The sequence below is a fragment of the Fukomys damarensis genome, unplaced genomic scaffold (genome assembly GCF_012274545.1).
Source record: "Fukomys damarensis isolate Sample0158 unplaced genomic scaffold, DMR_v1.0_HiC HiC_scaffold_37, whole genome shotgun sequence".
NCBI lineage: Eukaryota > Metazoa > Chordata > Mammalia > Rodentia > Bathyergidae > Fukomys > Fukomys damarensis.
Genome location: NW_022900949.1, coordinates 38,049,391 through 38,075,889, shown reverse-complemented (window position 1 = coordinate 38,075,889; position 26,499 = coordinate 38,049,391). Strand labels below are relative to the sequence as shown.

Below are 26,499 nucleotides of genomic sequence, written 5' to 3'. Positions count from 1 at the left end.
AATTCCTTTCTACATCCATTTTTAATCAATTTGTGACACGCAGTAGTTAGAACAAAATTTCCACAAATTACTAATTCCTTGGACAGATTATTTTCAGTTTAGGACTTCTGAAAATGAGAATATGAATGAGTATTCATTGATCTTGACCTTACTGACTAAAATGATACCTGTAATTTTATAAAACTGATGACTCAAAGTCAAGAATACATGAGGTTTTCACTTTTTTCAGATTAGTAGCATGAAAAGAACAAGAACTAGATAGAAAGCGAAAGTTAAAGCCAATTAAGAATTTATTTTTATTCTAGTTACAATTCTTCAAAGAGCATCAATTACTTAAATTTGGCTAACAGCATGCTTAAATAGGACATATACAAAATATTACTATATCAAATCCTTTTGACCAGAAAGATGGAAATTTTATCATATTTACTCATTTTATTCGGATGCCAAACCTTCTAAATATAAACATTCTGAACATGAATAAAATGATTTCTGGGTAACCTGGCCTGTCCCAGCATGAGCTCTGTGACTCTCCTCCTCCTCAGGACACGCTCCTGGCTGGCCTCTGAGGACCTGGAGACGCAGGCTAGGAGCCACGGCAGTCGGCTTCCGAGTCCTCGCTCCAGTGTGCGTCTCGCTTCTCTGCCACAAGGCGGATGAACTGAGAATGGCTGGCATAGAGCTTCAGCTTGTCGCTGATGTCCACCCATTTCACTTTCCCAGCATCGTCCCCAGCTTCCAGGGCCAGATTGTCCATGATCTCACCTGGTCACCAGGAAACCACCATCAAAAAAGGACATTTTCTTTCTCAACAAAACTCTATATATTCAAGCAACACCAAACCAGAAACCAAAGAGAAAGTATTTGATTGCATACATACATATACATACATATGTATACATACATATACATATATTTGTTAAAATATTTCTAGTTATAATTATTAAAAAGTAAAATACGTACTCTCACAGGAATGCAAGTGGTATAATTCTACAGAACAATTTGGCAATGTTTATCAGTTGTTTTTAGAAAGAAAATGCATACCCCTGGATAATGAAATAATTTTTAAAATACATTATCTGTTTTCTAAATAACTTTCAGTTACTTTTACCTGTATAATAACAATCTTTATAAAAAGAATTAATTTATATTTTAGCACACAGGTTTCCAGATCTCAATGCCTATGTGATAGTTCAATGACTACCCCCACTGCACTTACCTCTAACAATCAGTGAAGAAACTGAATTACAAAGCAAGCCTGAAAGACTTGGGTGCAGCTAAGTGATAGGGCACCTGCCTAGCATGCACAAAGCCCTGCGTTCCATCCCCAGCATTGCAAAAACAAAGTAAACCTGAATCCAAAAGTTAAAAGGCAGTAACAACTTCCTCTAACATCACTTTTTGAGCTATTTTGTTGTTTTGGGTTTTTTTATCAGAATGAATGTCTAAAATGTTCTTTTACTTGTGCCTCAGGTCACTTAGTAAACTATACAAAATGAAAGAAACAGTCTGATATGTAAAGTTCAGGAATCCCACTCCCATCTATACAACAAGAAGAGTTAAACTGAAAATAAATAATTGTACTTAGCTCCATCAGAGAACTGAGGGCACAGGCATTCTCTCACTTCTAGCAGGGAGACAGGAAAAGCAACCATTCTAAAATATGCGCACACAGTACTCCCTTCATGGAAAACTAGTTTACCAAAGCCTAACCAACTTAGGGGAGAGCAAATACCCAGGTGTAGCCCCACTAACCTTCCTATCTGCCCTAACGATGGGAAGAGGAGGAAGAGGAGCTGAAAAGCAGGTGTGAGGGTCACAGCCAACATACAAACTCACTGAAAGACTAAGGCCAAGTCACAGAATTCTCTTGTGATTCCCCTACCTCCTAACTTACTACCATAGCAAGGGGGATACAACTGAAAGAAGGCATAGCTCAGACCCTATGAGCCTTACTAAGTAACCTCTGCTGGAGCCATCTGTGGTGGTACATGCTTAAAATCCCAGCTGTCTGGGAGGCTGAGGCAGGATGATCCCAAGTTCAAGCCCAGACTGCTCAATTTAGTGAGCCTGTTTCAAAATTTAAAAATTTTTAAAAAGCTTAGGGATGTAGCTCAAATGTGAAAGACCTGGGTTCAATCTCCAGTACTACTAAAAAAAAAAAGTCTCTAGAGAAACCCAAATATAACAGGGAGATAAAAACAAGGATACTAGAAGTTATTTAACTTCTCACACAGCTATAGCAAACAATAAACATCTCTTAGCCAAATAAGTATGGAACCTCATACCAAAGCCCCCCACCCTTTGCCTTAATTCCTGTTACCAGATAAGCCATGTTCAGCTTTCAAAATAAACTAGCAGGCATGCTAAAAGGCCAGTAGTCTCAAGAGATCAACCAAGCTTAATAGCCAAATTTAGATAACCCAAAGGCTTTGAAGCTATCTGCCCATAAACTATACAATCAACATCTAGAGAAGTCATTGTTTTTAACCACCACAATAAAAAAAACTGTCAGTTTTAAGTTGTATAAACATGACTCTAAGTTACATCTGTTACTTCTCCTACTTCTCGATACCAGAATAAGCTTTTAGCAGAATGGAAATGGTGCTAGGAGTTTCCCCTAAGACCAACAAGCAAAAGCTCAAGTGTAAAAGTGATAGCTCTTCTAGTTCTAGACCTGAGTCCAGAAGGGCAAGTGATCTACACAAAGTTAACGCTACTCCCAAAGAAGCCAGGTGAAGAATATTCAGTTCTCTGGTTAGGCCCCACTTCATTACGCTACAGATGAATACCAAATAAAGTATCTTCCCACTTAGCAATACAATATTGCTAAGAGAACCACTTCAAGAGAACCACTCAATGTGTAAAAGCCATAATTAATTTTTATGATAGCAGATTTCCTCCTCATAGTAAGATTTGACTTCCCACAATAAATTTTAAAATCCATGGAACAGAAAAAGTACTCATTTTAAATTTTTTACAACTTCAATCTTTGTGGTACTGTTCTGCACTTTAGACATTGCACTTTTTTTTGTTGTTGTTGTTACTGGGGATCGAACTCGGGTCCTTGTGTTTGCAAGGCAAGCGGTGGAACCACTGAGCTAAATCCCCGGCTTTGTTCTGCACTTTAATAAAGCATGCTTATCACAAAAATATTGCAGAGTGCTGGGTGTGGTGGCGCACACCTGTTACCCCACCACTCAGGAGGCTGAGGCAAGAGGATCATTTCGAGTTCGAGACCAGCCTGGGCTACACAGTGAGTTCCAGAGCAGTCTCAACTACATAGTGAGACCCTGTCTCAAAATTTAAAAAAAAAAAAAAAAATTCAGAGTATAGCAATTATAAATCCCCTTTCTTTTCTCACTGCCATCCTTTCTTACACAAATGCCCAGTTGCTTGTTTTATATAAATGGAATCATGCTACACAAACAGTATGAGAACTTTAAAGTACATCATTTAAGTCCATAAATTCAAACTTAATTTCATATGGTAATAATCAGGTTAAAGAAATTTTAGTCATTGGTGGTAACACTTTCGATGCTTTATTTCATGAATCCCTTTAGTACCAATAACTTTGCTTTCATATAAATACTGTACAATCCTAAAGTCAATAGTTATTCGGTTTGAAATGCTAACACAGTGTGGATGTGATCATGTCCTAGTGGGCTGCTAGGCTTAAACTGATCCTCCAGTTCTCATCAGTGAAATATATAGAAATTACCTGTCTCATCATGGTAATTCACAGCTTCTGTCTCCATCCATGCATTGTCAGTGTTTCGAGGATCATCAACATATCCCTTATATATCTATTTTTAAAAGGAGGCAGAAGGTTAGCCAGATGTGGTAGTGCACATCTGTAATCCAAGCATTCTGTGTAGCTGAGGCAGGAGGATCACAAGTTTGAGCCCAGCCTGAGCAATTTAGTGACTCAGAAAGACCCTATCTTAAAATCAAAAGGTGCTGGAGATATAGCTCACTGCAAAAGCCCTAGATCCAATCCCCAGAACCAGAAGGGGGAAAAAAAGGCTTGTCTGAAACACAAGTGGGGAGAACAGAAGCATGTTACCTTCACTAAATTCAGAAATCCTGCTGCAAAGTACTTAACAGAACTATATGCATAAACATGGATACAATGGTAAATTTTATTGTTTTTTAACTAACAATTTTATTTTATTTTATTTTATTTTATTTTAGAGACAGAGTCTCACAAGATAGTCCAGGCTGGCCTTGAATTTATGGTAGTCCTCCTGCCTCATCCTCCTAAGTGCTAGGATTACAGGCACGTGCCATGCCCAGCTAAATTTTAAAAAAGAAATGTAAATACAAAATTGTTAATGTACCTTTGATATTCACTTGATTTAAACTTCTCAGGGAATAATATCCTTTTTTGAGACATTTTAAAATACATAAAACCCTCAACAACTCAGAATCTAATTTTAAAATGTGACAGGGGCTGGAGGTGTAGCTCAGGGGTGGAGCGCTTAGTATGGGGGGCAGGGGAACCCTGCACTCATCCCCAGGACTGCAAGAGAAAGAATAACAGTCAGATTTGGGCCATAGCATTTTTCAAAAGGTTCCATAATTTAAGCCCATCTGCTTATAGTAATTCCTATGATTATAATTTCATAAATAGAAAGGCAGAACCTTTTAGTTAAACATATGAGATCTATAATTAAAACTAATGATTAATATTTAAGCCAAAATTCATGAAAAGATTTGGGTCCTATAATCCTAGTTACTTGGGAGGCTGAGGCAGGAGGATTACAAATTCAAGCCCAGCTTGAATAACTCAACTTTGCAAGACTCTGTCTCGAGATTAAAAATAAATAAATTAATTAAAGGCCTGGGGCTACAACTCAGTGCAAAGGTTCTGGGTTCAATCCACAGTGCCATAGTGTTGAAAAAAAAAAAAAAAGACCTGGATCTAGTCACCTGACACAAATATAATTCAAATTTTGTGGATAACAGCAATAAAATATTAAGAAGTCCCAATGCTGCAAAGAAAATAAAGCATTGTAATGAGTCAACAAAAAGAAAAATCTAACTCTTCCCCTTATTTGTACACATATACTTTCTAAGGCACTTTTTTAATTACAGAAAATAGACAAACCAGACACGATATTTAAATGGTTATCAACCAGGAAAACTATATATCATATAATCTAAAATGTAAATGTTCTTTCAGAGACAGCTAGATTATAAATTTCTTTTAGAAAAGGTTTTCTGATGGATGGACACACAACATATAAGAAAATGGCCTATTATATTAGCCTAAAGAATAACTAAGAGGAAAAAAGAATAAATAATAAAATTAACCTAAAGTTATTTTATGAATCTGTATTTCACATATCCAGGTAGTCTTCTTTATTCAGAGAAGGCTCTATCAGATTCCAAGTGAACTCTTTTTTGTTAATTTTTAGGACCAAGTCTCTCCCAAGAAGCCCCAGTCTTACCACTAGGTGCTCTTGGCTGAAGAGTTTGTGTAACTGCTCCTCCAATTCTCTCTTTTCAGCACTGGACTTCTGTAAGGAGTTCAGAGCTTCCTCACCAAATTCTCTTTTCAGTGTGGCACTAATCTTCTCTCCTGGATCCACCATCCCCTAAGAATCACATTTAAAAGAAGAGCAATGAGTCTTCATTCATTCAACATATTCACCTTCTAGGGTTCCCATCCAGACATCCCCCACAGCCCGATACACTCACAGGTGGGGCTATTCAGGGTGGCTGGATCATGGCTTTGTGATACTGGGATTAAGGGCGTGTAGCACTGGATTAAGCCACTGACTGGTTTATGATTGGTTTAGCCCAATTCTGGGTGCACCCCATGTGGTAGCCTGGATGGTATAAAAGAGAAAGGGAGGCTCACTGCTGCTGCTGCTGCTGCTTCACTGCTTTCTGCCTGCCCTGGACTACTTCTCTTCTGTAATGCCCCTCTTCCATGCCACTCTGCCTTGCAGCAAACTGACTACAAACTGAAACTTCTACAAACTATGAGGCAAAATAAACTTCTCCTCCTTTAAGTTGTGGGCATCTGGTAACTAGTACTAGAAATGAGTAAGTAACTAAGACACTTTCATCACCCTGTGATATGCTGTTCTCTAAACCATCTGTTTCTAGTAGAAACAGCCCATGAAAGAAGTTGTGTATTAGGCCACAGTGATAGAACAAAGTTAGGCTCTGGCAAACTACACTATAATCAGATTCATTTTTGAATACTTTCCAAAGAGAGAAGGCCTGGAAGCAAAGAACAACATAGAAGTTGCCTCTTCTCCACCGCTTGGTCCACTCCAGAGTTTCCAAGACCCCTCACTCAATACCCCACGTGAGACCTCCACACTTGCTAGTAACTCTGTCCATCCCACCTGCCCAGACTTCCACCCTGATGGCACCTTGGTGGGGGGACTTCTCTAAACAGACAGTAACTAACTAAAACTGCAAAATCTCAAACTTCTCCTAGGCAGTTTCTTTCTTAATAGTTATCTCCTTTTAGCATACTTAACATATTTATCTTATATTATCTGTCCGTCCCACTGGAATGTGAGTACCAGAAGACAGGAATGTTATGTTGCTCAGTTACATCCTTAATGTCTTAAAAGAGGAAGATACTCAAATCACAATGAGTAAATAACTCTCAAAATTGTTTCAAAGACAAGAGTTGCCTTGGTGATCAGAATTTCAAAGAACAATGAAGGGATAAAATCCTATGGTGGGGCCAGGGATTTAGCTCAGTAGTTCCAACGCCTGCCTCACAAGTGCAAGGACCCAAGTTCAATTCCCGGTACCAAAAAAAAAAAAGAAAAGAAAAGAAAAAATCCTGTGGTGGAATCATTAGGTCACTGTATTCAGCACAAGTGAAGTTTGATGATTTGGTACACAGAAGTTAGCCTAGGCTTTTATTAGAGATCTTTAATTCCATTCCATTTTTATCCTACAAAGAAAATATTACTCTTGCAGATGGTAGTATATTTATAGAATCATCCCCATATAAACTATTTCCATTTTGCAATAAGGCATAAAATATAAAACCTTTTACCACATGTATACATATTTTAAAAGGTCACTGTCTCACTGGAATAAATTCAAACTACAAGCTAACAAAAGTAAACTCTTCTGATGATATCTTGGAAGTTTTCTGAACTACAAGAATCTAAGTGTTTTATTATGTCTAAAGTTATCCAAATTCAAACATAACACTAAAATTATTACCTTGAGCTTGGAGGGGGAGTTAGCCAGGATTAATAAGTGCCTACAAATCTGCCATTTTTATGCCATCTCTAGCAATCCTGTTCAGTAGATATGATGATCTGTATTTTACAGATGAGGGCCTAAATGCCCCATCACCCAGCTGTAAGTGGAAAGATCAGAATACAAAAACAGCTCTAACTCCAAAGCCAATGTTCTTTGCCTAAGAGTCAGGATTATACTCAGATTCTAACAGCTTTCTATTATGCTAAGAAGAATGACACATCACTGCAATGATGAAAGATAACTGAAGAAACTGAGGATAAATGGACTACAAAAGATCCCCCACAGTAACCTTGTAATAGGTAAACCCACTAAAACAATCTTAAACATTCATTGTAATGCTCACCCCTGGGATCGCCCACTCTCCACAGTCTTTCCGTTTTATTGCAACAAACTGTAAGATGTGTTTCCCAGAAACAGGTTGGGTGATTTTATTTCCACTGCTGTCCCTTTTCCACCTGTGAAGAGTAATGTAATATTGTAACTGATTGAGAGCAAAGGCCAAGGCTCTATCTCAAGCCTAAAACAAAAGTATAAAGATAGAGTGTTCTTCATAACAGAGCATACACAAATTTACCTCAAATTAGCAAGTCTCACCCCAAAAGACCTGTTTTTTTTTAAATAGAAATACTCTGTATTTAATACTGTTATGAACCAGGACCATAGCCTATTTTATTTGAAGAACACTGTATTTTTCGTAATGAAAAGTCAAGTTACAAATAGCTTTTACTAAAGTGCTATTAAAAAAGTTTAAAAGAACAGAATTTAAAGAATGGTTGTTTTAAAAAAAAGGAAAAAAAAGCAAGGACCCTTTTAAAAAATTACAGGTAGTGGGCCAGGGATTTAGCTCAGTAGTGCCACCTCCTCCCAAGCAAGCACAAGGTCCTGAGTTCGATTACTGATACAAAAAAAAAAAAAAAAAAAAAAAAAAAAAATCCAAAGAATTACAGGTAGTGAAAAAGACCGGCTCCATCCTGTGTCCTCAGAAAGAACACACTATATGGTAAGAACACATTGCATGCTCATGCAGTGCTTTTCGTTCTTTATGCCTGTTTTTCATAAGGGACAAATAACCCCTCACACTTCCCCCTTCCATTTTATATTCTCAATATACTTTCTCTAACATTATCCTCTTTTCCAAGGATGTTAGTAAATCTCCCTTCTCTTTTCTAATCTCCACCACATCAACCTCCACCCTTAATTTTTAAAATTTTCTAATGGTCTCTTAGACAAAGATAAAAATTTACAAGTTATAATACTAAACCAAAAAGAAAGTCTATAATCATCTTTGTGGGTGAAATCCAAAAAATATATCAATTTGGGTATGAGTCACCAAATTTCTTTATATGGTAAGCTGACTGTCATATCTAACCCACAGTTCCTCCCTGGCAAGAGCTCAGAGCCTAGCAATAGAACTGGACATGTAAGCGAATAACCTATAAGTCAGGGTGGCAATTTGATCAGGATAGTGAACAGAAATCAAAGAATCATCAGTACCTATTTTTAAAATGCCAGACAGGGGAATAGCATAAGAAATAAAATAATGCAATAAAATAATGTGTTCAAGAAACAACTCCTATGTGGGGTCTGGTACGAAGGGTATCAGCAAAGGAAAAGAAAAAGGCTGAGGCTAAGGAAGCAGGCAAAGTATTTTTATGACAAGGTTCATCCAAGTCACACTTGGAGGGTCAGAATATATTTTCAAGCAGGGTACAGCCATAACAAATCTGTATTTCTTTCTTTTTTCTGTTTGTTTTATTTTTGAGACAGGGTGTCGCTACATGGTTCAGGCTGGCCTTGAACTCTTGATGATCCTCCTACCTCAGCCTCCCAAGTGCTGGGACTACAGGCCACCAAGACTGGCCTCCAATTTGTATTTCTGAAAGCTCACTCATGTTAACAAAAGCATGGAGACTGCTCCAGAGGGAAGCACAATCAGAAGCCAGATCAGCCAAAAGACTGTTATTATGATCCAAGGAAAAGATGAAGGTTAGGATGGAAGGTAGGGAAAGTGATAATGAGAGGAAAAGCTGATTAATTTTAATTTTCTACAAAGCCATTTCTATAGCATGTACTACACACCTACTGCTGATCTAAGTTCTTTAATGTGTTTATCTAATCAAGCCTCAAACAGCACCACAAAATGGTTGAATTATCCTTACTTCTAGATCAGACAGATAACTTGCCCAGAATACAGTGTTCACGAGGGTGTAAACCAAAACATGAAACAAAGCACTGGGCTACTCATCACTATCCACCCCAAATCAGAAAGCAGTGATAGGAGAGGAAAGAAGGCAGGTGATGGCCTTGTTTACACACAGACATTTACTGGCACCTACTACACATCATACACAAGGACCAAGGAAACAAAGAGCCCATGCAGAGCCCCTGCTCCCCATCCAGGCAGTCATGGCCAGGGTGCAGAGATGTGGATCAATGGAGAGAGAAAGCACCAGAAAGGGAGGAACAGCCCAGGTACCATGTCCGCCTTCTCAGGTTGCATTTTGAAGGGATTTAAGGATTTTTGGCAGAGTAGTTTCTTGCTCCAATATCAGTACTAGATATATGACTGTCAAAGTTAAAATAAAATCTGATACAACAGAAACCAAGTATCATTTTAATTAACAAGCCTCATTGCTATTTATTTACCTTAACATATGTAACAACTACGTGCCTGCTTCTTACTGATATTCCCTCCACACTTCTGAAGGCACACATCTTCCTGTCTTTAACCAAAACTGAAAGGAAAATAATAGTGCCATTATTTGAGCTGGATTTCCTACTAAATTAACATTTCCCATCTCATTTTAACTTTAAAGAATCTAAGCTGGCTGTGGTGGCACATGCTTGTAATCACAGCACTTGGGAGGCAGAGGCAGGAAGATCACCATGAGTTGGAGGACAGCCTGGGCTACATAGCAAGACCTTTATCTCAAAAAAAAAAAAAAAAAAGAATCTCAAGGAACTTTCTGGGGATCTAAATACTTAACATTTGCCCTGAAGATTGTGAACAAGAAAGTTTGTAAAATTCTGCACAACACAATGTTGTTTTGAATCATGAAATACTTAAAAGGGGATAGAACCTTTGCTTCAAAATTACCTAGGTGAGAGCTGGGAATGTAGCTCAGTGGTGCCATAGAGTTCTATCTCCAGTATCAAAAAAATAAAAAAGTACCTAGGTGATTATTAGGAATATTCCTTAGTAAAATACTGATCTAAAGAAAAAGTGCAGTATTTAGAGCCACGTGTCCCTGATTCAAAACTTCAAGATTCAGGAAAGTCACCTAACCCCAGTAAGTCTCCATTTTTAAATCTATGAAATAGATACATTCCATTCATGCCTACTTTGAGGGTGGGTTATTTTGAGAAACAAATGGAAACATTAAAATACCATGGAGTACCTGGAATATAATGGTATTTTTAAAAATTCATTAAGTCTTATTGGTTCTTCTTGCAACGTATTTCCTTCTTCTCATCCTTCCATTTTTCCTGCCACTCATCTGTTGGGAGCAACTTAGAATTTTGTATATGCATCACTGAGATAACAAAGAACACCAACCTATGAGTACTGCTAGACTCTGTCACTTGTGGGTTCTTTTGTACCCTTGGACTATCTCTAAGCCTTCAGTCCCTTACCTACATGACTATGAGTGAAGCCAAAGAAGTCCATCATTTCAAAACAACCTGACAGACAGTTATCACGTATATTCAGCCACTGTGTGATCCACTGAAATCAAAAGGAGCTCACTGGATTCCTGTCACTGCGACAAAAGACCTGAGAGAAGCCAACTTTCAGCAGGTAAGGTTTACTTTGATCATGGTTTCAGAGGCTTCAGTCAATAGTTACTTGGGCCCGTCACTTTGGGCCATAGCAAGGCAGGGTCTTCTAGGAGGACCTTGTGGCAGGAATAGCTATTCGCCTCGTGGCTGTATTCTGACTGATGATTACACCAAAGGGAACCCTGAATATAAGCTGGCTTACAGACAGCCAGGCTCAGGAAGAGACCGCCTTTCCCCTACTCTGAAGCTATCAGTGACTCCAGTACCTATTTCCTAACTTTGGCATTTTCCACACCAGAAATGTACAAAAATCAATTTGAAGTTTCATTTACCACCCACCAGAATCTTTTGTTTCAACCCAGCTAGTCTTTTTATTGCTGCTCAATACTGAAATACACTTGTCCCTTCCTGTCTATAGCGGACCAGAACACCCCCACATCCTAATACCTTTGGATGCCCAAGCTTCTTAATTAAAATGGTGCAGTATTTATATATTCCCTACACACTCTGTGTGCTTTATATCATCTCTAGAGTAGTTATAACGCCTAATCCCATATAAGTGCTATGTAAATAGTTGTTAATACCGTGTTGGTCAAGGATAATGACAAGAAAAAAGTCTGTACACATTTGGTTCAGATGTAATTAGTTTTGCTAGTATTTTTATCCAAGGTTAGCTGAATCTGTGGATGAATAGCCTAAGAATACAGAGAGCTAAATACAATGCAGCCTCAGTTCACAAACTTAATTTTTCTGGGAAAGATGGCCACATTCATATTCATGTGGGGAAGATGGCCCAGTTGTGTTTGTCATCCAATGCAGAGTTCACAAACAGAATCAAAATTTTGCTGAATGCTTCCGTTTGTAAGCTGAATTGTTGGCAAAACAAAAACATTTGTGAACTGAGGTATTACCACATAGACATTTCTGCAAATCTTTTTCTTAGATTTCCTACTCCCTACCTAAGATTTTAGTTCAGCTCAAATCTACCTCTTTCGCCCAGCATGGGGTGCACACCTGTAATACCAGAACTTGAGACTGACAACGAGGATCGCTGCGAGTCTGAGACCAACCTGGACTACATAGTGAGTTCAAGACCAGCCTGGACTACATAGTAAGACCTGTGGCAGACCCCCTGACCAAAGTCAGAGCAGGCTGTAATATGGAGCAGGCATTTTCCCCCCATAATGGGCTATCATGCACATGGAGCCAGACCAAAGCCTACACAACACACAGAGCATGTCAGATGGCAGTACAGGCTATAGCTTTCACAACGGCTGCATCATAGATCTAAGTCCTGATCTGTGAAGCTCTTGGGCTCCTAAGTGAGATAACTACCTTACCAGACCACATTACATTCATACAGCTACCCCTCCCTTCAATTGTTTCAGTAATTTATTAGTTAACCATGACAGACCTTTGGTCTCTCTGGCTCTTTTCACAAGAATACCTTGCTTGTGTCAATAAGTCCTGCCTGTGTTAACTGATATCACCGGATGCCACCCATATCCCCTACCCTATTTTACTTATGCTTGTATGATCAATATCAGCAGTCCTGGTTGCTTAGGTTCCTCGCCACAAGTTCAGTGTGGCCCATTCCAATACCCCGCTTTCTGCTTAAGTCTTGTTTCTGTGTTTCCTTTCTTGTTTCCTTTCTCCTTGAAGTCACACTGACTTGCAGGAGATTGAGACTCTGTTAGACAGGGCTTCCATAGAGATCCTGTCTCAAAAAAAAAAAAAAAAAAAATCTACCTCTGTTAAGCCTTTCTTGGGTGCGCCCATTAACAACCACGGTTATCTCCACATCCAGTGTTCTAATCTTCTAAAGCATCTTGTTTCACCTAGACTACACTTACACACCTCATAATGACATTTCAGTCATTATGACCACCTATGACTTATGGGACCACAGTCCTATAAGATTAAGATTATGAAGGAGCTGAAAACTCCTTTCACTTAGTGACACACTATAGTGCCACACATTTCTCACACTTGTGGTGATGCAGGTATAAACAAACTTTCATAAGCATGCCATGTACACTTATGTATAGTACCTAATGCTTAGTAACAAAGAACCACATGACAGGTTTAGGAATTTATTGTACTTTGTGTTATGTTAGCATGTACTCCCTCTACTTATTTACAAATAATTTTACTTTGTTTGTTTTCTTTGGTCTTTTGAGAAAGGGTCTCACTATGTAGTTGAGACTGACTTGGAACTTACTATGTAGCCTAGGCTGGTCTAACTCACAATTATCCTCCTGCCTCAGCCTCCCAAGTGCTGGGATTACAGGTGTACGCCACCATGCTTGGCTCAAAAAATAATCTTACTATGAGTCTTCTGCGTTACACCAGACTACATCAAAAGATCACATCATGTGACTGACCTAACCTACCTCTGAGTAAGTACATTCTATGATAGCTGCACAAGGACAGAGCCACCTCACGATACACTTCTCAGACACATCTCCTTTGTTGGTAACACAGGACTGGACTTGGGCATATTTGACAAGTTTTCTTATTTCAAATTTTCCATCACACAAATGAAGTTCTTTAATGACAGGAAACCAAAACATTGGATTTTAAAGATGTTTTTAAATCCTCTAAAGTAACTGCTTGATACTAAAAACAAATAGATCCTCAAAAAAACTGGTATATTAATTCTGTTTACATCAATGCTTAATTCACCACATAAAACTACAGGTTTAAGCTTACTTCACATATCACTAAAATTTTACATGTCTCTTTAAAACAGATTTATGTGTGCATATATGTGAATATCTATATGTGTAATACACACATAGATATACACAAACATGCAAGATCCATGTGTATTACAAACATATGTACACATGTAACTACAGTCTGTATTTTTCTGATCACTTAGGTCTTTGTTACTGAAATACTTTACTTGGTTCTTACCTGGTTATAATGGGATCTGCAGCATGATTTGGGCCCCATCTCCCCAAAAGCCCCCGGCCAACCAGTCCCGTCCGTCCTGCAGGATTTCTAGGGGGGAAGATATATATATGTATGTACATATACATACATATGTAAAATTGAATGTGTTTATCTTTTAAAACCCAAAAACAGGTACTACAAGCAATAAGAGGGAAGTAATATATTTCTGCAAATCCAGAAGCACTATCACATAATCACATATCTGGCAGTGAAATCACACAAATCATTACACTGTTACTTAGTTGTTCTGTTGCACATGTCTTAAGTTTGACACAGACTTGCTCGGGACACTACCTGGGCTCCAGGCCTTTGACTGGATGCTGTCCATCCCAGTGTGCAGACAGCCCTTTTGCACTCTTCCATATCCAACTCTGTGGGAAGCCATTGTGAAGCAATCTACAAACTCTTATGTATTTCTATATCTTATATCTGTTTCACGAGTAAACTCTCACTGATACAATGGCCAAGCCTATAACTTGCAAACTAGAAACCAAGGAATAGACATATAGATTACCCTAGAGCCTGAGAGTGGAAAAACTTGTTTGCAGAGAGAAATGAAGCCAACATATAGAAGAAAACAGAAATGAGGCAAAGAGAGCGTCCTGTTGGATCTCCAATTCTCCTCTTTCCTAAAGTTAGGTGTATTTCTGCTTTGGACTCCCTGCTACAAGCCTATAACCTAAAATAAACTTTTCGCTCAGGCAAGTTACACAGTTGGTGCTTGTTACACCCTTCACTATAACATGTCTTGGCTTTGCTACCTATCATTTCATAGAAATACAAATCTTTTCATGCATTTACCTAGAAGAGAACCTATGAAGCAAGTCAAATTCAAGTTTGACTTCATAGGCCAAAGTAAAACCTATTCTATATAACTAATATGCACTAATAAAAAATAAATGAATATAACTTAAAAAGAGTCAATAACTTATGACCGAGCCTGGCGTGGTGGCGCACACCTGTAATCCCAGCACTGACTACAGTGCTGAGGGAGGAGGATCACTGTGAGTTCGAGACCAGCCTGGGCTACACAGTAAGTTCCAGGTCAGTCTCAACTACATAGTGAGATCCTGTCTCAAAAAACAAACAAACAAAAAAACACTTATGACCAAAGAAAGAATTTAGCAAAACTGAAGGACCAAACTGGAGTAAGAGGAGCACTACCATTTCCTTGCCCTAAATTAAGAATACAAAATGCCATACTCTTATATGGTGATAACCATAACTGTGATCCTCATTTTATTTGGGGCAAGCTAATTTTTATATTTCTTCTTCACTTTTACAATGTCTTCTAAAGAAAAATGGATGATTTTGGAGTTATGTAGAAAATCACTTTAAAAGTACAAAAAGAACCCTGATGTTAAAATTAATGGCTTGGTGTTATTTTTAGTCTTAGACGTTTGGATAAATTCTCACATTAAGGCATACCCCATTTAATAAATACCTACTGAAAATCATAATTTATGATATTTTCTTTAATTTACTCATAATTATTTCTACCTTCAAGATGAAATTACAAAAAGATACATTCAAATCCTGCCTCTTCTACTTACTACTTGCACACAAAGTGCGTGCACTCCTTCTTTGTCTGTAAAATTAAAACTATCCACCCACAGTTTTGTGAAGATTTAATTGGATTACGTACATAAAATTTTTGTACATGTCTGGCACATGCAATAATATAGTAAGTGTCAACTATCTTCTCTACTTTTTGAAGACCAATTATTGTAAGATACTTCTCTTTCATTCCCTACCTGGGTCTTCCATTTTCAATTTCATACAGGCCATTCTGGCTCTTTCTCTCTACATGCCCATCCTTTTCATTAAACTTCGGAGAAAAGGTACTTTCACTGTAACAAAAATATCAACCCAAAATAAGAAATAATTCAATACTACAAGAGCTTAACAATATAAGGCAATTGTTATTCATGCTATATGAATTATTCCTGAAAGAGTAAATTTTTCAAAGTTTATTTTTCATTTATAAATCTGTCTTTTATCTTCAAAACAGTTTATCAGGGAAAACAAAACCTTTCTAACCACATCATGATTAGGCTTACTAACCACCTCTTGGATTACCAGCAGAACTGAATCTTCTACGTGCTTCAAAAAAGTCTACACTGTTATCAGAACTGATTGTTGGCACATTATAGCAATTATTCGTTCCCAGGTAGTTTCAAAAATAATTATTTTTTTTAACATCTTGCTCTGTCAAAATAACTTTAATTCCTTCACACATTTACTGACTGATATTATCAAAGCAAAACCATAAAACTAGTGGACTGAGCCCATGAATTGTGCAACAGATATGATATGAATTAAAAACAGATATATTATTGTGGAAATGTTCTAGACCTTGACCTGGATTATTGCTACACAGCTTTTTAATTTACAAACACAAAATTTTATTATGCTAGACTTGCACACATAAGAAATATGGACTTTACTGTAATTATATAATGCCTCAACAAAAAATATTTTTAAAATAGATATAACTAAACTACTTTCCTCACTACTCTGAGATCACTGACATAACTGTGTTGAAAATGACTGTAGCACCGGAGCACGGCTGGGTACCTTCAACATAGGTTTACTTTTTTTTCTTGCCTCAATCCAGTAAGTAAGTATGCAACTATTTGTGGTCTAGCTTGGGAATAATGTCCCAGTTGACTACTACAGGCATTTTCTCAAGATTTCTGACCAATCTTTCAGTTAATCTGTCTCTCTGTCTCCTACACACATACACTTTGTCCCTTTATTATTTTCCTATTTCTTCCACACTGGTCTAATTTATCATTCTATTCTTAGTAGTCTGGAAAAAATTCTGAAAAATATTTCTGCTACTTCAAATACAAATCTAGCTATGTTAGAAAATAACCATTAAAGATATACTATTGATAATGCAAACAAAACACATGAAGATGGATACCACTAGCTGTGATTTCATAACAAGAGACTGTTCTATCAACTCAAAATAGATTCACCTATTAGAAAGGACCTCATAAAACTCCCAAAACAATAGCTTTGGCAAAAATTAAACCAAATGTGCAAACTGACATTAAAAACTCAAGCATGGATAAAAGAGCTTTTCCAGGTGTCGAATAACAATTGACAGATACAGCCATTACCTACTCTGGAAGCCTTAAACCCAGCTAAGGCTCTTTTCTTCGCTTACCTGATCTGAGGATCCGCCCATCTGGGTCCTGCCAAGACAGAGAGGGCAGTATACTCCACAGGGTTATAGTCTTGCCATTCAACAAGCCAGCCCACTTTCTCATTGGGAACCTGGCTACGTTCAACTTTGGAGCCTGGGTAAGGTGATGTCCGAGCCTTATTGTGCGAATTCTCTTTGGCACCATTAGAATCAGACATGATGTTAGAGTTATGATGAAACCAATGGGACAAAAATGAGTTTCTGGAAAGGAAAAATATTTTCAGAGAAAAAAAAAGTATATTAATTTTAAAATCAAATTCAAAGACCCTAAGAACATATATTTTTAATTTCACAAACTTTTAAAACCCCAAAAAATTATATTTGTTGAATAATAATAAAGAAGTTCATCTATAAGAGGTTTACAAATATGAAAACTTTTAATATAGCTATATTTCATTAACTGGAGCCTACTCACTGAACTTATTTTAGTTGACAAAAAAGGACACAAGTTGTTTGTGTTATTTGTAGGGGAATTGAAAGTTTGTTATGAAAATGCAACCACACAAGTATTTTTTTTTAAACTGTTTAAGTCTAGGTAAACAAAAACATTTTTTGAAAAATGACCTACAGTCTAGCATATTTAAAATATATAGCAAAAATAGCACCAAGGAAGAAAAATGGGAAAAATGAAAATTTACTGCTGTAACGTTCTTGTGTTGAATATAAAGTAATTTAACATTTGAAGGCAGAATGAGAAAGATTTTTACACATATAAACTTTAGAGCAAAGTTTAAATTAAATAAGATGTATGAGATAACTGGATGGCATATCCAAAAGTAGTAACAGCCAAACCTTCACAGTAAACTCGCAGCATATGCAAAAGTATTCCATGCTTCCTTCAACTTAAAAACTTGAACAGTTCTCATAATTCTTAAAATAAAAATTCCAAATAACTCTAAATTAGAACAAAAAATAGAAAACAGGATCCTGAGAACATGAAGACCTATGACAGCTTCTCTCCCCTGCTCTGACAGTATCTCTTGAGTGACTGATAGGACATGAAGGTGACCAGGTTGTGGAATGTACCTACCACCATGTGCCTCCTGGTATCACATGCTGAGAAGTATATACCAATCACTGTGAGGTGTTCTTGCCAACCACAGAGCCCAAACCCAAGTACATCTTACAGAATAAAGGTCTATCCTCTCTAAATTGGAAAGATTGTGAAAGATAAAGATGGAGGAACTCTTCCTGTTAAAGACTAAAAGATACATGACAACTTAATGTAATCTGTGATCCTGGATTGCTCCTGAACCAAAAAAGAAAAAAAACAGACATTGTTTGACAGGCAGTAAAATTTGAATGGGGCCCTAAAATTTCAAATGCTGCATTAGGGGGACATTAAAAGAAGATGTGTCATGCATATGTACCAACTACCCACAATGAATGTGTTCATGATATACTGCAAACATGTACTAATAAAATAACACAGAAAATAAAACTTTTTGAAAGGTGATTTTTTTTTAAAGGACTGCATCTATTTACTCCCAACAATGGCAACAAAAAAGCCTAAGACAAGATGGCTTCACTGGTAGATTCTCCCAAACATTTAACAAATAATTTCAATCACTCTTTTATAAACTCTTCAAAAAATCAGAGAAGGGAAAATTTTCAAAATCATTCCTATGAGGGCAGCATTATCCTGATACTAAAAGATCAAGTTAGCAGAAGAAAGAGCCCAGAAATAAAGTCACATATACAACCATGTGCTTTCAACAAAGGTGCTTAGTTACTTTTCTCTTTGCTGGGACAAAATACTCCACACATGAAGTTAAGGGAGGAAGGGTTTATTTAGCAAACACTTTGTAGAGATTTCAGTCCCTAATCAGCTGGCATCACAGAAGAGAAACAGTTCACGGCAGGCAGAAGGCAGTAAAACAAGCAGCAAGCAATGACTAACAAGCAACAAGAGAGGATTGCAGCTTTCTTCTGTCCCTTATATTTTTATCTATGAGGCAGGTAGTACTCACACCTGGGTGAGGGACATTTAATCCTACTCAGAATTATTTAGTAATCACACACCCTTAATCCCAACATCACATACTCTACATCCACACACCTCTGTAAAAGCCACACCTATGACAGCATGAGGCTTGGGGGAAGAGACATCTAGACACAAGCCATAACAGTGCCAAGACCATTCAACAAGGAAAGAGTCTTTCCAAAACACAATATTGAAAAATCTGGTTATTCACATGCAAAAAAGATGAAGTTGGACCCTTGGCTTCCACCATATACAAACATTAACTAAACCTGTCCAGGGCTGGGGATGTAGCTCAGTAGCAGAGCACTGGCCTATAGTGAACAAGGACCTGGGTTGAGCCCTAGCACTGCAGGGAAGAGGAAGAATCACTTAAGACCCAAAATAATAAAAGTTTCATAAGAACATATACAGGAAAACTTCATGAAATTAGAGTTGGCAATAATTTCCCGAATGTTATAGCAAAAATACAGGCAACAAAAGAATAACTGACAATTAGATATCAAAATTAGAAACTTCTGTGTATCAGACATAACAGAATAAACAAGAACTTATGAAATGGAAGAAATTTGTATCTGATAAGGTATTAATGTCAAGAGCATATAAAGAAGTCCCACAACTCAAGAAAACAGCCCAATTACAAAACAGGCAAAGGACTTGCACAGACATTTCTCCAAAGATATGAAATTGGCCAATATGTACATTTAAAAGTGCTCAACATCACTAATCATTTAAAAAATGTACATCAAAACCACAATGAGATGCCACCTCATACTCATGGGGAAGGGGGGTCACTAGGATGAAAGAAGGGGTGAGTACTGGCAAAGATGTGAATGTATTTGGGATTAAAAATACTTCCATCAAGTAACTCAGCAGTATTTGCATAAGGTATCACTGAACAGTAAAACAAGATGAAGGAAAGTGTATACGATATGTTCTTATCTTTATAAAGCAACATTATGCAAGGATGTGTATAATTCATTTGCTTTTATTGCTGCCATAGTGAAGTATCATAAACTACCTCAGTGGTGTAAAATAATTCAAATTTATTACCATAGGATTTTACTTAAAAATAGGCTAAAGGCAATGTTATAGTTCATATATGGATGTCCCCCTAACGCTTAACGCAGTCATAGGCAAGACTTTTGGAAGGTCATTGGATTATAGAGGGATTAGAGGTGATCTGCTTTTTTTTTTTGGACAGTGTCTTGCCATGTATTTGAGGCTGACCTTGAACTCATTACATAGCTCAGGCTGGCCTCATGCACCGTGACCCTCCTACTCCACCCACCCCACCCCTACATGCAGGGATCAAATGCATGTGCCAGCATGCCAAGCTTGACTTCCTGATAAGAACCAGTGTTTGGTCAGGAGAGGTGGGTTACTGTGGAGCTGACCTGGTTATATTTCCCTCTGGGCTCCTCCCTCGATTCCGCTTCCTGCTGCCATGACAAGAGCTCTTTCTCTGCCAGACCCCTCTACCATGCTTCCCTGCCTTGGAGCCAGCCAACTACAGGCTGAAACTTCTACAAACTGTGAGCCAAAAATAAACCTCTCCTCCTTTAACTTGTGAGTGTCAGGTACTGAGTCTCAGCAATGAGAAGAGTAATGAAGACAGCCAATGTGACTAAGGAACCACATTCCCTTCTAGGTGTATCGCTTTACCAGCTCTGTGGCCCAAGGCCCGCTTTCATCCTTCTCACAGCCAGCAACACTGAAACTCTCTGACCATTTTTTAGTAGTCCAATCTCTCCCTGACCATGGTAAGAATCAATCTCCATTTGTAAGGATGTGACTAGATCAGTACTCCTCGAGGTAGTTTTGTTTCTGTCACTATGTATACACGCTTCTGAGTTAAAAATGAAGTAGACATATTATAGCCTATAGTTTAAAGCCTGGCATTCTGAGACAGTTTGCCTGGTTTGGATTCTGATTCTGCTGTCAATTGTGTGACTTTGGTAAATGGATTTAACCTCTCTGGGTTGTTGGTTTTCTTGAGACAGTGTGCGTAGTTCAGGCTGGCCTCGAACTTGCAGTGATCCTCTTCCCTCAGCCTCCTTAGTGCTGAGATTACAGCCGTGCAGCACCACACCTGGCATCTCTCTGGGTCTTAATGTTCTTTTTTTTTCCCCACCTGTATCACTGAGCAATATCTCTAGCCTTTTTATTTTGAGACAGGATGTTCCTAAATTGCCCAACCTGGCCTTGAACTTTTGATTTTCTTGCTTCAGTCTCCTGAATGGCTGGGATTACAGGCATCAGCCACCATTTCCAGCTGATACTCATAAAGGAGTAAATGAAAGGCTAACCAATAAAAGGTTTTCCCTGAATTTTGAGTTTTTGACACTACTTCATGGATGGCAAAGTGAGTACAAAAGTGAGTATAGTAGGTTTTTTTGTTTTGTTTTGTTTTGCTTTTGGTGGCATTGCAGATAAAACCCAGAGCCTGTATACAGCTATATCCCCATCCCTTTTTATAGTTTTGAGATAGGGTCTTGCTAAGTTGCCCAGGCTGGGCTCAAACTTGAAATCCCCAAGGTCTTTAAACGGGGTGCAAGACAACTGGAACTGTATAAAGGAGTTATAGACACACGAGAACAGGAAAGAATTAAACCAGGGAAGAGAAGACAGCTTCACAGTTCTTACAAAACTAAATATACTGATAGATCTTTTGCAAAAAGGAAGGGGTCCAAGAGATGGAGGAAAAGGGGAGGGCAAAGGGATAAAAAAGAATGAAGATATGTTATGTACATGTACCAACTCCCCATGATGAACAATCGTGTACTGCAAATGTGTAAAACATAAACGTACTACTACTGTTTGATGTAGGATACACACTGTATTTAACCAAATGGATTAAAAGCCTATGTCCACAAAAAACCTGCCCAAAAGTCTTCCTAGCAGCTTTATTTGTAATAACTAAAACTTGGAAGTAACTAGGGTATGCTTCAGTAAGTGAAAGTAAACTTCGGTACATCTAGATGATAGAACATTATTTAGTGCTAAAAAGAAGTGAACCATCAATCTGTGAAAAGACATGACACACATATCATGAACCTTACACGCATATACTGAAATCTAACAAAAATAGCATGGTGATGTCCACAGAGTAGTTCATTAAATCCTTCCTTCCCCAAATCCCACTCAAAGACTAAAGAAATTTATTCAAGTAAATAAAATCCACAGCAGTAGAGGAAGGACATCACTAGTGAATGGAAGATTTTAAACAATTCAGGAAGATGGAAAATGAAATCACATTGGCCCACAGTAAACAAGTCATGCTTAAGATTACAAAAGGGTGAGGGAGAAATGCCATTCCCACGAGAGGAGACTGAGGAGTTTCCAGCTTGAAGTCGGTGAGCCCAAAATTCAGAAGTGGTCAGTGAGGCGATAACCATGGAGATTACTGTCTTCCCGAAACTAAAGGTTAATGTTTACTCCCAGAATAAAATTTAAAAGGGAGGGGGGACCTAGGAGTCCTACTGTGAAGAGTAGCGTCAGAGACCTAGCCAATTTAGCCTTGGTAACTTTACAAGTCAGCTAAGAAATAAAGTTGAAGAAACTACTCCGCAGAGAAGCTGCTCCACCACTACTGTGAAGTCGGAAGCAAAGTAAGGGTTCCCAGCATGTCCAATTGAATTGACTTCCAATCTAGACAGCTACTACAAAGAACAAATGGTCCATCAGCACTCCCTGGTGGAGAAAACGATGCCTAGTGCTTACATTAATAAAAATAGGGCCAGCATCCATTACATGTAGTATTAACCAGAAGAGAACATGAGAAAAACCACCATACACAAGGGCTATTTACACTGGTCGGAGACCATAATGTTGGTGACTTAGGGAGGATGGCAAGTTTCAAAATCAGGGGTCAGGGCAGGTCCCTGAGCTGGGTGTGGTGGTGCACGTCTGTAAGCCCAGCTCGCTGGGAAGCTGAGGCAGGAGGATCCAAAGTTCCAGTCTAGCAGGGTAAACTTAGTGATTTAGCCAGACCCTACTGCTAAATAAACAAACAGGATGGTGACGTAGGTCAGTGCGAAGGCCCTGGGTTCAAATCCCAGTATCCTCTGCGCTCCCCAAAAAAAGTACCTGACACTAGTTTTTCGTCAAACGGCAGAGAATACATTGTGGAGCCTTTTTTTAAAAAACCTGCACTGTATATGGCTATTAAAACTCAGGGCGCAGGCAAAGCCTACAGAATCCGTCGGACAGAAAACTTGTTTCCCACCCCAGCCCGGGGTCTCGGAACAGGAGCCGGCTCTAGGAGGGGGATACCTGTGCGCCGGGATGCTGCGGCAGCCTGAGGACCCGACAGTCACCGAGGCCAGGGCCACTGAGAGAGACACCGTGGCGAAAGCCTTTCCCAGGGAGCGTGCGGCCATCGGCGCCCCACGGAGCCAGGTTGCTCTCGGCTCAGGCCTCGGCCTCCGCCCGCAGCACCGCCCTCCGAGGCCAGGGCCACTGAGAGAGACACCGTGGCGAAAGCCTTTCCCAGGGAGCGTGCGGCCATCGGCGCCCCACGGAGCCAGGTTGCTCTCGGCTCAGGCCTCGGCCTCCGCCCGCAGCACCGCCCAAGCCCGGCGCGGGTATCCGCCGGGCACTAGGACCGGGCAGTCCCGACTCCCAGGAGAGAATCGTTACGTCTATCCAGAAACAGACTGGAGACCTCCCAAATAATACTGCAATGCTTTTCTGGGCGCGACCAAGTCCATACTCCCCGTGACGACCAGACTGCTGACCCAGCTGCTGGGAACCGCATCCGGGGCCCCACGACGTACCGGGTGCGTGGTGGCGCTTTACGGCAGGCCACAAACCAAACGCCGTGCAGATGTCGTTATGTCACAGGCCCGCGAGATTTGCGTAGTCGTGCTGCGCAGAGGCAAAGCGGTAGACCCGAAGGGTACGTGGGAGTGTGTTGGAGGAAGGGCGTTGGAGGGAGCTGAAAAAAGCTGCGACTGGAAGATCCCACTAGGAGAAGGAGAAGATTACAGAACTATACAGGGCCTAGTCATAGTTTAAGCAGTTGGTGCTTAAGGGAAGAAGTGATAGAGACTTGTGACCCCCGCATTTGGGGCGTTTCTCTTCCCTTTTTGTCAACCCAGCTGGGCTCGCTGTCGCTACGGATTTCACAAAGTCTGGCCAGCGGTGACTCAGGAACCAGGCAGAGCAAACAGACTGTGGAGTGGTCACACAGCCTGGACCAGAAACTCAGAAGTCAAAAATTAGCAGTTAGCCCCCTGGAAGTTGGAAGTCCAGGTTATCCAAAGTAGTTTGTAATCTGGCGTTTTGAAAATATTATTAATGTGGCAAATTGTAAACTTTGTCATTGTTTGGGGACTGCAGCTCAAATACAGACGTTGTAAAGCTTCAGCTGTCTTAAAAAAAACAGATGGATCAAATTTAGCAACCATTCTGAAAACAAAGGGTGTTTTGGTTTTTTTGAAAAGGTCTTACTATGTAGCCCAGGCTGGCTTTGGACACAGGAGCCTCTTGACTCAGCCTCTCTACTGCGTGGTACATAGTGACTGTCCAACACTCAACACTAAGATTTGACCGTATTCTAGCTTTGGTTTCTAGCAGTTTAAGACCTTGTCCCCCTTAAGATAACCTGCCTGGAAAAGCTGAAAGTTAAGCGAACTTACTGTATTTTCTAGCCAATACCTGGTCATAGGAAGTTAGGGCCCTTAACTCCTTAGCTGAGTGGCTTTTGAAAGCTTATAATGATACATTATTTCTCCCACCCTTGAGATGTAAGTCTACCTGAGTTGGGAACATTCAAGGAGATAATGCACTCTGGTGCTCGGTCCTTGTGAGAGGTAAATGTCTAGCCTTACCTGCTCCACTACCTCCTATCACTGATAGAGCGGTAATACACACTAAGATAGGCCCTTGCCTTTCCTCCATATTTTGGGGGGCTTTTTCCACAAAATGTTTTGTTCCAGAAATGTAACAGTTTGTGCTTGCTAGGCATCACTCCTGCCCATTCTATCAAAATGTTTTGTGACTGAACCGGGTGACCTTTCAGGAATATTCTGTTAAGCTCTGCCCCCTTATGAAAATGTTCTCTTAGCTCGACCCCTCTCAGGAATGTTCCATTAGCTCTACCCCTTTCAGGAATGATCTGTTAACTTCTCCTCTGTCTGCCTAAGCATGCTTGCCCACTATGCTTTTCAGGAAGATTGTGTAACTCTGCCTCTCTGCTTCAGTGAGCATGCTTGCCTACCCTGTAATTCCCTTTATAAGAAGGCTCTCATCTCAAGAACCTCAAACTTTGAGTATAAACTCCTCCGAACGCTCTAGCATAATAAAGGTTTTTTTCCATCTCTTCAAGTGACCATCAGATTCTTGGAGTCTTCAAATTGCAATAGCTGCTACCCAGAGCTGTAACACTCAGCTATGCCTCAGAGCTGTGGTATTTTGATGTGACACTGAGTTGTCACACTTGGCTATAGCTCTGAGCACCTGCTTTGTCACAACATCACGAAGACAAGTGTTGTTTCTTCCTCATAAGTGCCGATTAGCAAATCCAGATGGCCTAGTCAGATAGATCAACCCACACATGATTTGGAGCCTTCAGTGCCTTCCCTTAGTACACCCCCACCTATAAAAAGTCTCCAGCCTTAAGTATTAGATTCATGATGTACTCCCTTCTTTATGGCAATAGTATTACTCAGTAAAATTTTTACTAATTTAATGAATACCAGCTTTATCTTTGACAGCTCTTTCAGAGAGCAGTACTTTTATTAAAATGTGTATTTTAAAAATAAATAACAGGGCCGGGGATTTACCTCAGTGGTTCTGCCGCCTGCCTTCCAGGCTCAAGGACCCGAGTTCGATCCCTGGTACCAAAAATAAATAAATAAATACCAAACTGGTTATGGTCGCAGCCACCTAGGACCCCAGCTACTCAGGAGGCAGAGGCAGAGGGTTATTTTAGCCCAGAAGTTCACAGCCAGCCAGATCAACATAGACTCTCAAACAAATAATAAGTAAATAAAATATTAGTGCTTTATAGTCTCTGCAGTTTACTGTCAGTGTTCTTGGCAGCCATTAATCACTGCTTCCGCCAGAAATGTATTAGGCAGGCTCTTTGCAAAGTTTAGCTCACCCAGGGGAAGCTGACAGATTAACGACTAGAAAGAAAAGGAGCAAAGGACTGAGTTACGAGACACCTCTCAGCAAGGAAAGGGAGGCTTCTCTAGCCTGCCTTCAAACTCTACATCCTCATAATGTGGATTTAAAGAACATAACTGCAAACAAAACCAACTCTGCAACACAGAACTGAACCTGAATTGGCTCAGACAGCAGGTCCCCTGAGTAC

The 26,499-nt window shown here is 39.4% G+C and overlaps 1 protein-coding gene across 2 annotated transcripts; it reads right to left on the bottom strand.

Moving 5' to 3' along the window:
- Window positions 1–415: 415 nt before the first annotated feature.
- On the bottom strand, window positions 416–24,029 carry Nudt9 (nudix hydrolase 9). Of its 2 annotated transcripts, XM_010606731.3 has the most exons (9): window positions 23,751–23,950; window positions 23,454–23,622; window positions 17,159–17,398; window positions 15,738–15,833; window positions 13,945–14,031; window positions 7,592–7,703; window positions 5,454–5,600; window positions 3,722–3,806; window positions 416–765 (listed from the first exon to the last, which is right to left on the bottom strand). In XM_010606731.3, the coding sequence occupies exons 2-9, from the start codon at window positions 23,558–23,560 to the stop codon at window positions 587–589; spliced, it is 1,053 nt and encodes a 350-aa protein (XP_010605033.1). In that variant the 5' UTR covers window positions 23,561–23,622; window positions 23,751–23,950; the 3' UTR covers window positions 416–586. The 2 variants fall into 2 exon arrangements, with proteins under 2 accessions (XP_010605033.1, XP_010605034.1); XM_010606732.3 differs by lacking the exons at window positions 23,454–23,622; window positions 23,751–23,950 and adding an exon at window positions 23,957–24,029.
- Between the last annotated feature and the right edge of the window lie 2,470 nt (window positions 24,030–26,499).

Bases quoted from the DNA above. Each gene is read 5' to 3' on its own strand.
- Nudt9 (XM_010606731.3), bottom strand. From the start codon at position 23,560: ATGGCCGCACGCTCCCTGGGAAAGGCTTTCGCCACGGTGTCTCTCTCA. The intron at 7,704-13,944 runs GTAAGAACCAAG...TACTCTTCACAG, and splicing joins GCAGATCCCATTATAACCAG to GTGGAAAAGGGACAGCAGTG. The intron at 5,601-7,591 runs GTGAGCATTACA...TGTGATTCTTAG, and splicing joins GAGAGTGGGCGATCCCAGGG to GGGATGGTGGATCCAGGAGA.